This window comes from Sinocyclocheilus grahami, unplaced genomic scaffold, assembly GCF_001515645.1.
Source record: "Sinocyclocheilus grahami isolate Dianchi unplaced genomic scaffold, SAMN03320097.WGS_v1.1 scaffold733.1, whole genome shotgun sequence".
NCBI classification, from domain to species: Eukaryota; Metazoa; Chordata; class Actinopteri; order Cypriniformes; family Cyprinidae; genus Sinocyclocheilus; species Sinocyclocheilus grahami.
In genome coordinates this window covers 388287-401385 of record NW_015505912.1, presented here as the reverse complement: position 1 = coordinate 401385, position 13099 = coordinate 388287, and the positions used below count along the sequence as shown (strand labels likewise).

Sequence of the window (13099 nt, the reverse complement as noted above, 5' to 3'; positions counted from 1 at the left end):
CTGTATGTCTATATATATATATATATATATATATATATATATATATATATATATATATATATATATATATATATATATATATATATATTCCCCATGGGGAAACAAGCTTATAAATCATACAGAATGTGTTTTTTTGAGCTTTCTGTGAGGGGTAGGTCTAGGTGTAGGATTGGTGTAGGGCGATAAATTATACTGTTTGTACAGTATATAAACCATTACGCCTATTTCTTCACACGACGTAAAAGAGAAAAAAATTTATTTAGATTATAAACTGTTACATAGCTCTCTGAGCTTGATTCACTTGAGAGGCCAAATATTTTTGTATAATGACTGTTAACTGCATTTCACTGAGCTGTCATTGAATATGTGATATGGTTTCACAACCATATCACATATTCACGTAGGTACTTTTTTAAAGTACATAATTTAGCTGTTTATGATCTAATGGGGATACTAGATGTGAACATTTTAGAGAGCACAGATTGCTTATCTCACAACACAAGCCAGTGATAAACTGTCATCAGACAATTAATGAGCCATTTTATTTTTATTTTTTATGTCTTGTAGTGTGGCATTGTTTCATGTAGCATCATGATCCTGGAGTAACATTTCGTTTTACTCTGTACAAGCTGTATGTGATTGAAATGACAACTAAGCCGCTCTGACACTGTGTGTGTGTGTGTTGTCAGGTGGGCTAAGAAGCTGGATGCTTTAACAGCCACAGCCACGCAGGACCCAGAGGGGTTTTTGGGTCACCCTGTCAACGCCTTTAAACTCATGAAGAGACTAAACACAGAGTGGGGTGAAGTGGAAGACCTTGTGCTCAAGGACATGTCTGACGGTTAGTATCACTGTAATTCAACTCATTAACGTCTTTTCATTCAGCATTTACAACTGACAACTTGTTATGAAATATTTATCTTAAAATATCAATATTAGGTGACACAACTGGAAAACTCAGAAATACTGAAAATATTACAACTTGCTAACAACACCAAGCAACATGTTAAAAACATTCAAGCAAAGCCTTGAAACATTCTTTACTGTTCTTAATGTTCTAACATTTTCTGATTTCTGATTTTCTGGGTGGAGTGGTGTGGCGGTGGTTCTGATAATGGACTCTGAATTACTTGATGTAGTTTCTAGGTGGTCTACAGTGGTTTAATATGGCCTGTTTTGTGTTTTTATTGGCCTTTCTTTGACATTTTTTTTCAAAGCTTTTAAACTACTTAAAAATTTCAGACAAGGCTTTGTCAAGCCAACATTACAGTCATTGCTTTGTATCTTTTGGTGCTTGACAATTCAGGTTACTGTAAATTTTTGTTGTATGGAAAAGTCCAAAAAGTTTGAAATGATACAAGACAAACATCATGACAAATTTTTCATATTTCTCAGTACTTAGGTCACTTAAAAAAAAAGCCAAATTCAAGTTCAACACATAACAATACAGAAGTTTCCACATTTCTTCCATAATACCACATTAAAATATATTCCAAATTTTACAAAATGAGATGCTGTCAAAATGATGAGTTGTCACCTACACATGTTGGTCTTTCAATTTCATTACCATCAATACAAAAGGGGGAAATAATTTTGTACTCTAATGTAAACACGAACCATGTAACATACTGCAGTGATTGTAAACTGTAAATGTTTTTTTTTCTTATGAAAAGATAACCAAATTTTCTTCTAGGCTTTATCTCAAACCTGACCATTCAGCGTCAGTATTTCCCTAATGATGAAGACCAGACTGGTGCAGCCAAAGCTCTTCTCCGACTGCAGGACACCTATCAACTGGACACACAGACCATCTCCTCTGGAGACCTGCCTGGTGAGTGTGACCTTGCCTCTGTCCAAACATACTTCAGATATACCTTTTCTGCATTTGTATGACATCTCATTGCATCTTATAGGTGTTACTACAAGCTCGCCGTTTAAAAGCACCCTGACGGTAGAGGATTGTTTTGAGCTGGGAAAAGTAGCTTACTCTGAAGCAGACTACTACCACACAGAGTTATGGATGGCCCAGGCACTCAAGCAACTGGATGAAGGAGAAGAAACCAGTGTTGACATTGTTACCGTGCTGGACTACCTCAGCTACTCAGTCTACCAGCAGGGGGAGCTGGAGAGAGCTCTGGAACAAACCAAGAGACTGCTGAGTGTGGGTTAGTCTGCTCTATAAAACTATAATATAATATTTACACTAAAGCTGAACTCCATATCGCGTCTTAGTGCGATTGTCAAATTGTGGAGGCTGTGATTTAATTAAATAAATATATGCTTCACTGGTTTCAAGTGTGGCATTTACACACCGGCAGTGCATATTTTTATTTGACAGCAAGCTGTGTAAACCCAAGTATGAACACCCTCATTTTTTCCCCAATCTTGCAGTCCTAAAAGGATTTCACAAACACACACACACACACAATCTACAGAGTCAAAATGTAAGTTTCTGTATTTTTCTATACTGACACACTCCTCAAAAAAATCATCGCACTAATTCTATAATGTTTCATTCTAAATTTATCTATTCAAATAATCTGGTGAAAATTCCTGTATTTTTTCATATTGCAATATATATCACAGAAAAATGAATTACTGCAATGTCAGTTTTTTTTCCAGTGCACATGAATTGTGCATTTTCACATGCCATTGAAGAAAGGAGTCCAGAATATCGTATCATGACCTGTGAAATTGACCTGTGAATGTCAAATTAACATTTGAGACATTCAGCAGTTCTCCAAACTATTGCAAAATGTTTAACACGTTTATCTCTGCTGTAAAGATCCTGAGCACCAGCGAGCACTTGGGAACCTAAAGTATTTTGACTACCAGCTAGCCAAACAGAAGAAGGATGAGAAGGAGCCGAGTGCCAAGGAAGAGAGCAAGAAAGAACAGGAAAGGACGGTTGGGAAAGGGGAATATTTCCCTGAAAAGAGGAAATATGAGCAGCTATGTAGAGGACAAGGAGTCAGAATGGTGAATAATAAAATACTGTTAAATACTGCAGTTATATAAATATTCACTGGAATGTCATATTAAGCACGAAATGCTGATGCATTAGCTGATGTGAGTCATTTTTAATATATCAGTGCAGCTCTATATCCACAGCCACCTAATTTAGCCGTTTCTGCTGTTTTTTTACTTTGCATTGATGTAACTTGACTTATTTATAAAGTAGTGATTTCTGTATATGAGGTAATTAATTATTAAAGACAGGACTTTTAATTATTTATGCACACCCATGGTGGTAATACGGCCATAACACAAAGCTCTATTTTTATCCATTCAGTCCATCAAAGCTGGCATACTGCCCACAAAAGCCATAAAAACTCAAATGCTACAATTAGAGAGGATGACACACAGCTTTAGGGAGTCAGTGAATCAGTATTTTCATGACAGTGCCTAGCTGCTTCATCACATTGAAACTAACTAGTAATGCTGTGAAAGAACATGAAATACCAACCATTTATTTGTCTTGCACAAGAATAAATTAAATAGCTGATATATATATATAATCTCACCCTTACAGACCCCTCGCAGACAGAGCCGTTTGTTCTGCCGTTACTATGACAATAACAGACATCCTATTTACATGATCGGCCCGGTGAAACAAGAGGATGAATGGGACCGTCCACGTATCATCCGTTACCATGATATTATAACAGAAAAAGAAATGGAGAAGGTCAAGGAGTTGGCCAAACCAAGGGTGAGTTCAACATTATACACATTATATATTTATATATATGTGTGTGTGTGTGTGTGTGTGTATATATATATATATATATATAAATGGCCAAACTTCTAGTTAATTGGTTTGGTTAGTCCAGTAATTTCAGTGGATTTTTCGAAATTGAGATTTATACATCATCTGAAAGCTGAATAAATAAGCTTTCCATTTATGCATGGTTTGCTAGGATAGGACAATATTTAGGATACAACTATTTGAAAATCTGGAATCTGAGGGTGCAAATAAATCAAAATATTGAGAAAATCGCCTTTAAAGTTGTCCAAATGAAGTTCTTAGCCATGCATATTACTAATCAAGAAATAAGTTTTAATATATTTACAGTAGGACATTTACAAAAATATCTTCATGGAACATTATCTTTACTTAATATCATAATGATTTTTGGCATAAAAGAAAAATCTATAATTTTGACCCATCCAATGTATTTTTGGCTATTGCTACAAATATACCCCAGCGACTTAAGACTGTTTTTGTGGTCCAGGGTCACATATGTGAAAGTACAACCTGCGCTGATAAATTTGTCTTCACGTGGCTACTTTAAACAGCTGCATTAAGCCTTTAGCCCAAAAGAGTGCGCATTTAGAAACATAATGATAAATTCTCATATGTTCACGCCTCATTTCTTTACAGAGGATGATTCTATATTATATTAATGTTCCACTAAATTATGCAATCTGAAGAGTTTTGTGCACTCTCTCCCATCTCACTGCCATCACACATAGTGGGGCAGAAATATCATCAAAATTATTTATAAAAAAATAAAAACAGCCATTTAATGAGCTTCTGTTTTTATAACATGCCTATGATATAGGAGTTAGCCTATCACACAAACAAGAGTCCTGTTTTTCCGAATATCTGCATGATCGCAAATGTAAAATAAACAATTTACTGAGTAACTTTCAGACACAAAATTCAATTTTGCTCCAAACCGCTGCGTGACCGAGCAACTCACTGATTAAGAGTTACTTGCTTCCACCTACTGGAAGTTGTAGTTTCATATTTAAAAAAGTAGCTTATTATTTCATTTTGCAATAATTTAATCAGGGCTTAAAGTTCTCTGGCACAGTGCCGGATCTCCAGCGTGCTGCGTTTGGCTGCGGAAAAAAATAATCCTACATTAAAAAAAAAAAATTCACTTTTGAGTCCATGAGTTCGCCTACCAATGGTATGAGAGGAGCACAGTTTTCACTCTCTACCAAACTAACATTACTAGCCAATCAGAATTTTTTGCTCTTATAAACATGAGACGCGCATAATAGTATCCAATTGCAGAGATATGTATCCATGCAGAGCCCTGATGAATGGAGAACCGCGACACGTTGAAAAAGCTGCGAGGCGCAATGTTCAGAGATGTCCATCTAGTGCGTATTTACATAGAAAACTAATTAAAAAGCAGCGGAGCTTTGTAAACAGCTCAGAGTAATCATGTAATCTCCATATGAACGATATGAATGCCAGAACAAATTTACCGGGATTTTTTAAAAGGTCCTGTTCACACATGATCTCTTAATGGTAATTTACCAGTAAAACCATAAAACCATGTAATTACTTGGTTTTGATACTTTATTTGAGCCAATTATTATTGCCTCATCGTTAGTTTAAATATAAATAGTCATACTAAAGCCTGGTTTTCACTTAGGTCTATTTGTTACTAAAAAAATATCATTACTCAATAGTCAAAATAATCAGTAGATTACTTGATTACCAAAATAATCATTAGTTACAGCCCTAGATTAGTTACAATATTTCAAAATACAACTGCATTGTTTTACTTTTTGTAATTAAAAGACAAATATTTTGTCATTGAAAATGTCTTAAAAATAGTATTAAAAAATTGTCTCGTTCTAGTGAACCAAGTATCTCGTGAGCTAAGTGTATTGTTACACCCCTAGTGTCGATAAACAGTGATATAGCTCATCATTTTCCAAGTGTATGATATAGCTTTCATTCTTCAGGTCAACCATATATTCATGAAAAAACAAAAAACTGTTTGAATAAGGAAAGCAATAACTTTGCCATAGTATCTTTTCAAATGTTAAAGTTGCCACAGTCATTGCATGCTTTGCATGTGCTGCCCCAATGTAATCAAGGGCTCATATAAAGTTAGAAGTTCTTTAGAAAACAGAAAGAGCGTGTTGGTCTGTAGTCGGTCATTGAGACTACAGCTGCTGTGTAACTTGTGTACTCTTGGCCGGTTGGCTCAACAGCTGCGCCGAGCCACCATCTCCAACCCCGTTACTGGTGTTCTAGAGACTGCCCAGTATCGCATCAGTAAAAGGTAAGGCTCCATTTGGTCTGTAGCACTTCCAACCCACCATTTCCCTCTGCTGCATGCTGGAAAAGCAACAAGAGCTCAGGCAAAAGGGATTTATATCACATGCATATTATGACCAAAGTCAAACGTTTGGAATAATCCTATTTTTTTTAATGTTTTTGAAAGACGTCTCTTATGCTTACCTGCATTCATTTGATTACAAATACAGTAAAACAGTAATACTGTAAAATAATATTGCAAATTAAAAGAACTGTTTTCTATTTGAATACATTTTAAAATGTATTCCTCTGATGCCAAAGCTGAATTTTTAGCAGCCATTATTCCAGTCTACAGTGTCACATGAGCTTTCTAATATACTGATTTGGTTTCCATAAAAATATTAAGCAGCAAAAACTGTTTTTAAACATTGATAATAATAATAATAATAAATGTTTCTGAGCATCAAATCCGCATATAAGAATGATTTCTGAAGGTTCATGTGTCACTGAAGACTAGACCATCGCAAGACTAAATTACTTTTAAAAATGTATTAAAACAGAAAACGGTTCTTTTATATTGTTTATATTACAGTTTTTACTGTATTTTTGCAGAACTTTTATTATTTATTATTCCAAACTTTTGACTGGTAGTTTACACACACACACACACACATGTTGGTATTGGTTGTTTACGGGGACTCTCCATACGCGTAATTGTTTTTATACTGTACAAAATGTATTTTCTATCGCCCTACACCAGGGTAGGCAAGTTCGGTCCTAGAGAGCCGCAGTCCTGCAGAGTTCAGCTCCATCCCTAATCAGACACACCTGAACAAGCTAATCAATGTCTTCAGGATTACTAAGGCTATAGGCAGGTGAGTTATTTTTCAGGGTTGGAGCTGAACTCTGCAGGACTGCGGCTCTCTAGGACCGAACTTGCCTACCCCTGCCCTACACAAACCCTACACCTAAACCTACCCCTCACAGGAAACTTTGTGCATTTTTAGATTTTCAAAAAAACACCATTTAGTATGTTTTTTAAGCCTTTTGAATTACGGGGACACAGGTAGTGTCCTCATAAACGACTTCATATTGTAATACCTATGTCATACCAATGCATTATATGTCCTCATGTCCTCATAGACCACCCAAACCAGTGCATGCACACACACACATACATATACAGTATATATATATATATATATATATATATATATGTATGTAATTTTTTTTTATTATTATTAATACATTTATAATTTGATATAATTCTACTGTATTGCACAGTACATGCTAGCCACCAGCCCATATATACCCGTTTATACCATGCATAATAAATAGATATCCCTGTTTGTTTTGGCATTCTTGGGAATGTTGCTTTTCTACTGCTTCTTTACACACAAGGGGTACATAATCAGTGAACGCCATAGTCCTATAGATTATAACTGCAGCAATTCGACCCAGGCAGAAGCAACGTGCCATGTTACATACAGTCTATGGTTACATATACACCACCCATGCAGTCCAAGTCCACAGCTGGTGTAGTTCAGTATAAGCTGTGTATCAACAGCATATAGTGACAGCACCTTTCACCTCTCTCGTTTCTATATCTTCTCTTTTTCTCTGTGCTGGTTCTATAGCTCAGGCGCGCCACCGTGCATGACCCTCAAACTGGCAAACTCACCACCGCCCAGTACAGAGTCTCCAAGAGGTAAGGGGTCAAAGATAAAGGGCAGAGGTCACATCTGTCTGCTTCCCCTTTCCTTCTTTACTCAGAATCCTCTTTTTTGACCTCAGTCTATGAAACAGATATTCAAATATCAGTTTGGTATTCTTCAGACAAAAAACAAATGCATACAGGTTTGGAACAACATAAGAGTAAGTAAATGAGTTACTGAGAGAGTTTAATTTTCTTAGAAACTATTAAATCACACTTCAGGGGTCAGGAGATGTCTTTACATAAATACATACATATATTAATCGAGCATGTATTTTATATATTTTTAAATATTTAATTTTTAAATATATTTTATATTTTTTAATGTTTGTATTGTTTTAATGTTATATTTGAACCTTAAATAAATTATTTTATAACATTTTAGTAAAGTTGTTGCACAAAATCATGATATTCTGTCCTTAAAAAAATACTCATTTTGCCTATGTTTTACATTATTATTATCGCATAACAAACACCTCTGTTGCTTTGTGAGGAGCTCATATTAAAAAATGAAGATGCTTTCACGTGCTGTTGTAAAATTGGAGAACACTCGCAATATTTGCATAACCTCTGAAATGATACTGTGGACTGCATGGGTGCCTCTCATTATAGAAAATTCTACATGTCAGGTTACTAGTACTAAGGTCATGCTGCCTTTGTAAACTCACAGACCGATTCACAAGTTCATGAATATACAGTATCTCATAAACCTAATTTAAAGGATGGGCAATTTTGACCTGCTTGGCGGTGGCAGAGTTTCGCACGGGGCTCAGTCTATCTAAATCTAGGTCTTTGTTACCTGAATGCTGCTGACTAACAGGACTAAAATTTCAATCACATACTAAACATTGCTTTACTTTATTGCTGAACACTAATTCTGCAGCTGGATTTGTTCTGTTTTGAAAGATTATAAAATGTTATACTGATTCAAATAGTTCTCAGTTTGAATATGAAGTTTATTTTATTATTGTCTCTTCTCTCAGTGCATGGTTGGCGGCCTACGAGCATCCGGTTGTGGATCGCATAAACCAGCGCATAGAAGACATCACAGGCCTCAATGTCAAAACAGCAGAAGAACTACAGGTAAGGTTCATGAGGCTTTTAATGCATGAGACTGAAAAAAGTTTGGTTCAATTTTTTTTTTTTACAATTTATACTTTATTCTTAGGTGGCGAATTACGGTGTTGGTGGACAATATTTACTTTATTGCTGAACACTAATTCTGCAGCTGGATTTGTTCTGTTTTGAAAGATTATAAAATGTTATACTGATTCAAATAGTTCTCAGTTTGAATATGAAGTTTATTTTATTATTGTCTCTTCTCTCAGTGCATGGTTGGCGGCCTACGAGCATCCGGTTGTGGATCGCATAAACCAGCGCATAGAAGACATCACAGGCCTCGATGTCAAAACAGCAGAAGAACTACAGGTAAGGTTCATGAGGCTTTTAATGCATGAGACTGAAAAAAGTTTGGTTCAATTTTTTTTTTTACAATTTATACTTTATTCTTAGGTGGCGAATTACGGTGTTGGTGGACAATATGAGCCCCACTTTGACTTTGGACGGGTAAATACAAAGCTTTTTAATCGTTACCCTGTTAAATCGAGTATGCAGTTTGGTCACATGCAAGTTATTCATCATGGATCATTTTAACGTTTTTCCACCAGAAAGATGAACCAGATGCCTTTAAAGCGCTGGGCACAGGGAATCGAATAGCAACCTGGCTCTTCTATGTAAGTAGGATTTGATCTGTCCTGTCAGGATTGGCTCTTCTGCTCTCTCATCACTTCGTATAAAATTTCCTGTAAAACATTGGCTTTGTTGCAGATGAGTGATGTAACAGCAGGGGGTGCCACAGTCTTTCCAGAAGTTGGAGCTGTAGTAAAGCCAATGAAGGTGCTGTTTGTTTATATGTTTGATGGAATAAGGTTTTATAAAAATGTTATATCATTCTATGAGTCATTTTATTTACAGAAACCATATATACCACAATATAATTATTTTTGCTAGAAATCTGATGCCAAAATTATTAATATTTTACAAGCCCTTGTGATGAAATACACTTTCGCATAATTTTAAAATTAGTACTTACTGTGGAAAGAATCATATTCACATGTAAACTGAATGACACAGCTGACTTTTCAATTAATAATTGTCACTTCATTCTTTGGTGTCTGTGTTCAGGGTACAGCAGTATTCTGGTATAATCTGTTTTCCAGTGGAGAGGGAGATTACAGCACGAGACACGCAGCTTGTCCAGTACTGCTGGGTAACAAGTGGGGTGAGTGTCTCAGACAAAGTGTATTAAAGGCACAATATGTAATTTTCGCCGCTGGAGAGCGCGCATTCAAAATAAACAAAGAGACAAAGGAGTAGTTTGATGACGCAGTGACTGAGTGTGGAATCATGGGAGTTGTCGTCTTCATCCCCACAGCCGATGCAATCCGATGGGACTCGGGCAGAAATCATGTTCATGGATGAGTTAATGATTTATTAACGTAGTAGAATGAAGCAGGGTGAGGCTGAAAGCCGTCGAAGCGAAACGAGCGCGACACACGGCTCGAAAGCAGCGGAGCTTTTATTATGCCACAGTCGACCGCCTCCGCTCCTTCCGGTCGTGCGTATGTGGGGGAAAAAAGCAGCGCTGTTTTATCATACTAGATACATTTGAAAGTTCTGTTATAATGCTACTCTGTGCGGTCGTCACCGGTCTATTAAAACGCACAGCATATTAAAGCGTCTTTGGTGTTTCCATGTTTTCTACAAAACAAAACGAGGGGTAGGGATGTAACGATTCACTCAACTCACGATTTGATTCGATTCACGATTTTGATTTCACGATTCGATTCACGATTTTTTTAACAAATTGAGATTTAAGACAAATTATAAATGAAATGTGTCCTTTTATTATTGCTTGGCCTTGGATAAAATGCTGCACGTTTCTTAGTGAAATTTAAATATATCACTATAATAATATACTAATATAGCACTTGCATATTATTGCTCTTTTGTTGGTTTTAATTGGTTCTATGGTCCTCATTTGTTAGTCGCTTTGGATAAAAGTGTCTGCTAAATGACAAAATTTAAATTAGTGTAAATGTAAATAACAAAACTAAATAGAATTTTAAAAGCAAGCCCCAAATCAAATAAGTAACACAAATAAAATAAATCTCTTCATATAAACAAAATAAGACTTTTTCTGTGCTCTTTCCATTTAAAATTAGAGGCAACCACTGCATTTTAATCATGATCCAAACAAAGATGCTGCATGCATGCAACATGAGCAGTTTTTAATCTAAATTAGATTGTATAATTTCGAAATTTGAAGAAAAAACAGAATGGTTTGACTTCAGTTTTGTGAAACTATGCATAAAAATATCTGCATGAAACAGAAACAGCAGACGATCTGAATGAGACGCAGATTCACTCTCTGCCAGAAGGTGGCGCTTAAAGCGGTTCCTTGGTTTCTGCTGTAAACAAAGCAGCGCTGCACTTATGAACTTTAATATGCATTATAAAGAGGCAAGATGAAAAGAAAAAAAACACCACGTAAACTTTTCTAAAGACAGTAAGTTCCCCTCAGACATAAATTCATATAAACGCCTACCCCTAATTTAATTTGTTTAGCATCTCAACTGATTTGAATTGACACAAATTTGAATCGATTTTCAACCGGCTCGCGGTTAATCGTTACATCCCTATTGAGGGGTTATGACGTCACTGGCAGGCGACACAATGACACTATGGACACGGTCCGTGTCACTAGTTAAAATTGCTTATTTCTCTGGATTTAAACATTCTTCGAAACATTTGGGATAATGTAAGTACTCAAGTCAGCAAAATATATAACACTATTCTAGTGGTTTTTGGATATTTTAATAAAAAAATCTTACATATTGTGCCTTTAATAGGAGATTTTCTTAATGCTCTGAGTGTATCATACTTATTTTAGTAATTTAGGTATTTCTATATAAAAAAATTCTTTGTACGTGTTCCTCCTAATGTGTATATACTGATTTTAACAACAATGAAATCACACCATTTTTTACTATTTATTATTGCAATAATTGGCATTTCCTAAACATTTCCTTGCATATAACCACATTTTAGATGGCATAATCCATAATTTAAATTAAAGTTTTTTGTTACTATATTGTGTTAGATTTGTCATCTAAAATAGTCAACTAAAGGGGTGACCAAAATTTTATATCCCGGTATGACAAAAATTTATATCACAATAACGATATATATCACGATTTTTTAAAGGTTTTTATGATATTAAAATCTTTGATACCATAGAATTTTCATAATCCTTGTCACCAATGTCAATATCAAACGAATACAAACCTTAAAAAGAGGCAAAAAAAACAAAACCTCAAGCTCACTGAAGATAAATAAACTGATGAAATAAGGATAAGAAACTAATTGCAAGCAATAGGACAAAAACTACAATAAATAAGAAACGCTACATACAATGTGTAAATTAATTAGTAATTTTCATAATCCTTGTCACCAATGTCAATATCAAACGAATACAAACCTTAAAAAGAGGCAAAAAAAACAAAACCTCAAGCTCACTGAAGATAAATAAACTGATGAAATAAGGATAAGAAACTAATTGCAAGCAATAGGACAAAAACTACAATAAATAAGAAACGCTACATACAATGTGTAAATTAATTAGTCTTCACTGTGTTAATTATATCTATCTATTTATCTATAGATAGATATAATTAACACGTGTATTAAGTATAGATTCTATACATATACAGTGGGTACGGAAAGTATTCAGAGCCCCTTAAATTTTTCACTCTTTGTTATATTGCAGCCATTTGCTAAAATCATTTAAGTTAATTTTTTTTCCTCATTAATGTACACACAGCACCCCATATTGACAGAAAAACACAGAATTGTTGACATTTTTGCAGATTTATTAAAAAAGAAAAACTGAAATATCACATGGTCCTAAGTATTCAGACCCTTTGCTCAGTATTTAGTAGAAGCACCCTTTTGATCTAATACAGCCATGAGTCTTTTTGGGAAAGATGCAACAAGTTTTTCACACCTGGATTTGGGAATCCTCTGCCATTCCTCCTTGCAGATCCTCTCCAGTTCTGTCAGGTTGGATGGTAAACGTTGGTGGACAGCCATTTTTAGGTCTCTCCAGAGATGCTCAATTGGGTTTAAGTCAGGGCTCTGGCTGGGCCATTCAAGAACAGTCACAGAGTTGTTGTGAAGCCACTCCTTCATTATTTTAGCTGTGTGCTTAGGGTCATTGTCTTGTTGGAAGATAAACCTTCGGCCCAGTCTGAGGTCCTGAGCACTCTGGAGAAAGTTTTCGTCCAGGATATCCCTGTACCTGGCCGCATTCATCTTTCCCT

The 13099-nt window shown here is 35.5% G+C and overlaps 1 protein-coding gene across 2 annotated transcripts in view; it reads left to right on the top strand.

Moving 5' to 3' along the window:
- p4ha1a (prolyl 4-hydroxylase, alpha polypeptide I a) overlaps window positions 1-13099 on the top strand; it is a 28232-nt gene that overhangs the window by 6719 nt on the left and 8414 nt on the right. The window contains exons 4-14 of one of the 2 annotated variants that reach the window (XM_016244765.1): window positions 690-841; window positions 1694-1831; window positions 1914-2165; window positions 2786-2979; window positions 3533-3709; window positions 7642-7712; window positions 8702-8801; window positions 9231-9284; window positions 9386-9451; window positions 9546-9614; window positions 9903-9999. In XM_016244765.1, coding sequence (XP_016100251.1) covers window positions 690-841; window positions 1694-1831; window positions 1914-2165; window positions 2786-2979; window positions 3533-3709; window positions 7642-7712; window positions 8702-8801; window positions 9231-9284; window positions 9386-9451; window positions 9546-9614; window positions 9903-9999 — 1370 coding nt within the window. Of the gene's footprint in view, window positions 1-689; window positions 842-1693; window positions 1832-1913; window positions 2166-2785; window positions 2980-3532; window positions 3710-5958; window positions 6030-7641; window positions 7713-8701; window positions 8802-9230; window positions 9285-9385; window positions 9452-9545; window positions 9615-9902; window positions 10000-13099 lie in introns of both variants that reach the window. The other variant, XM_016244763.1, reaches the window with a different exon arrangement.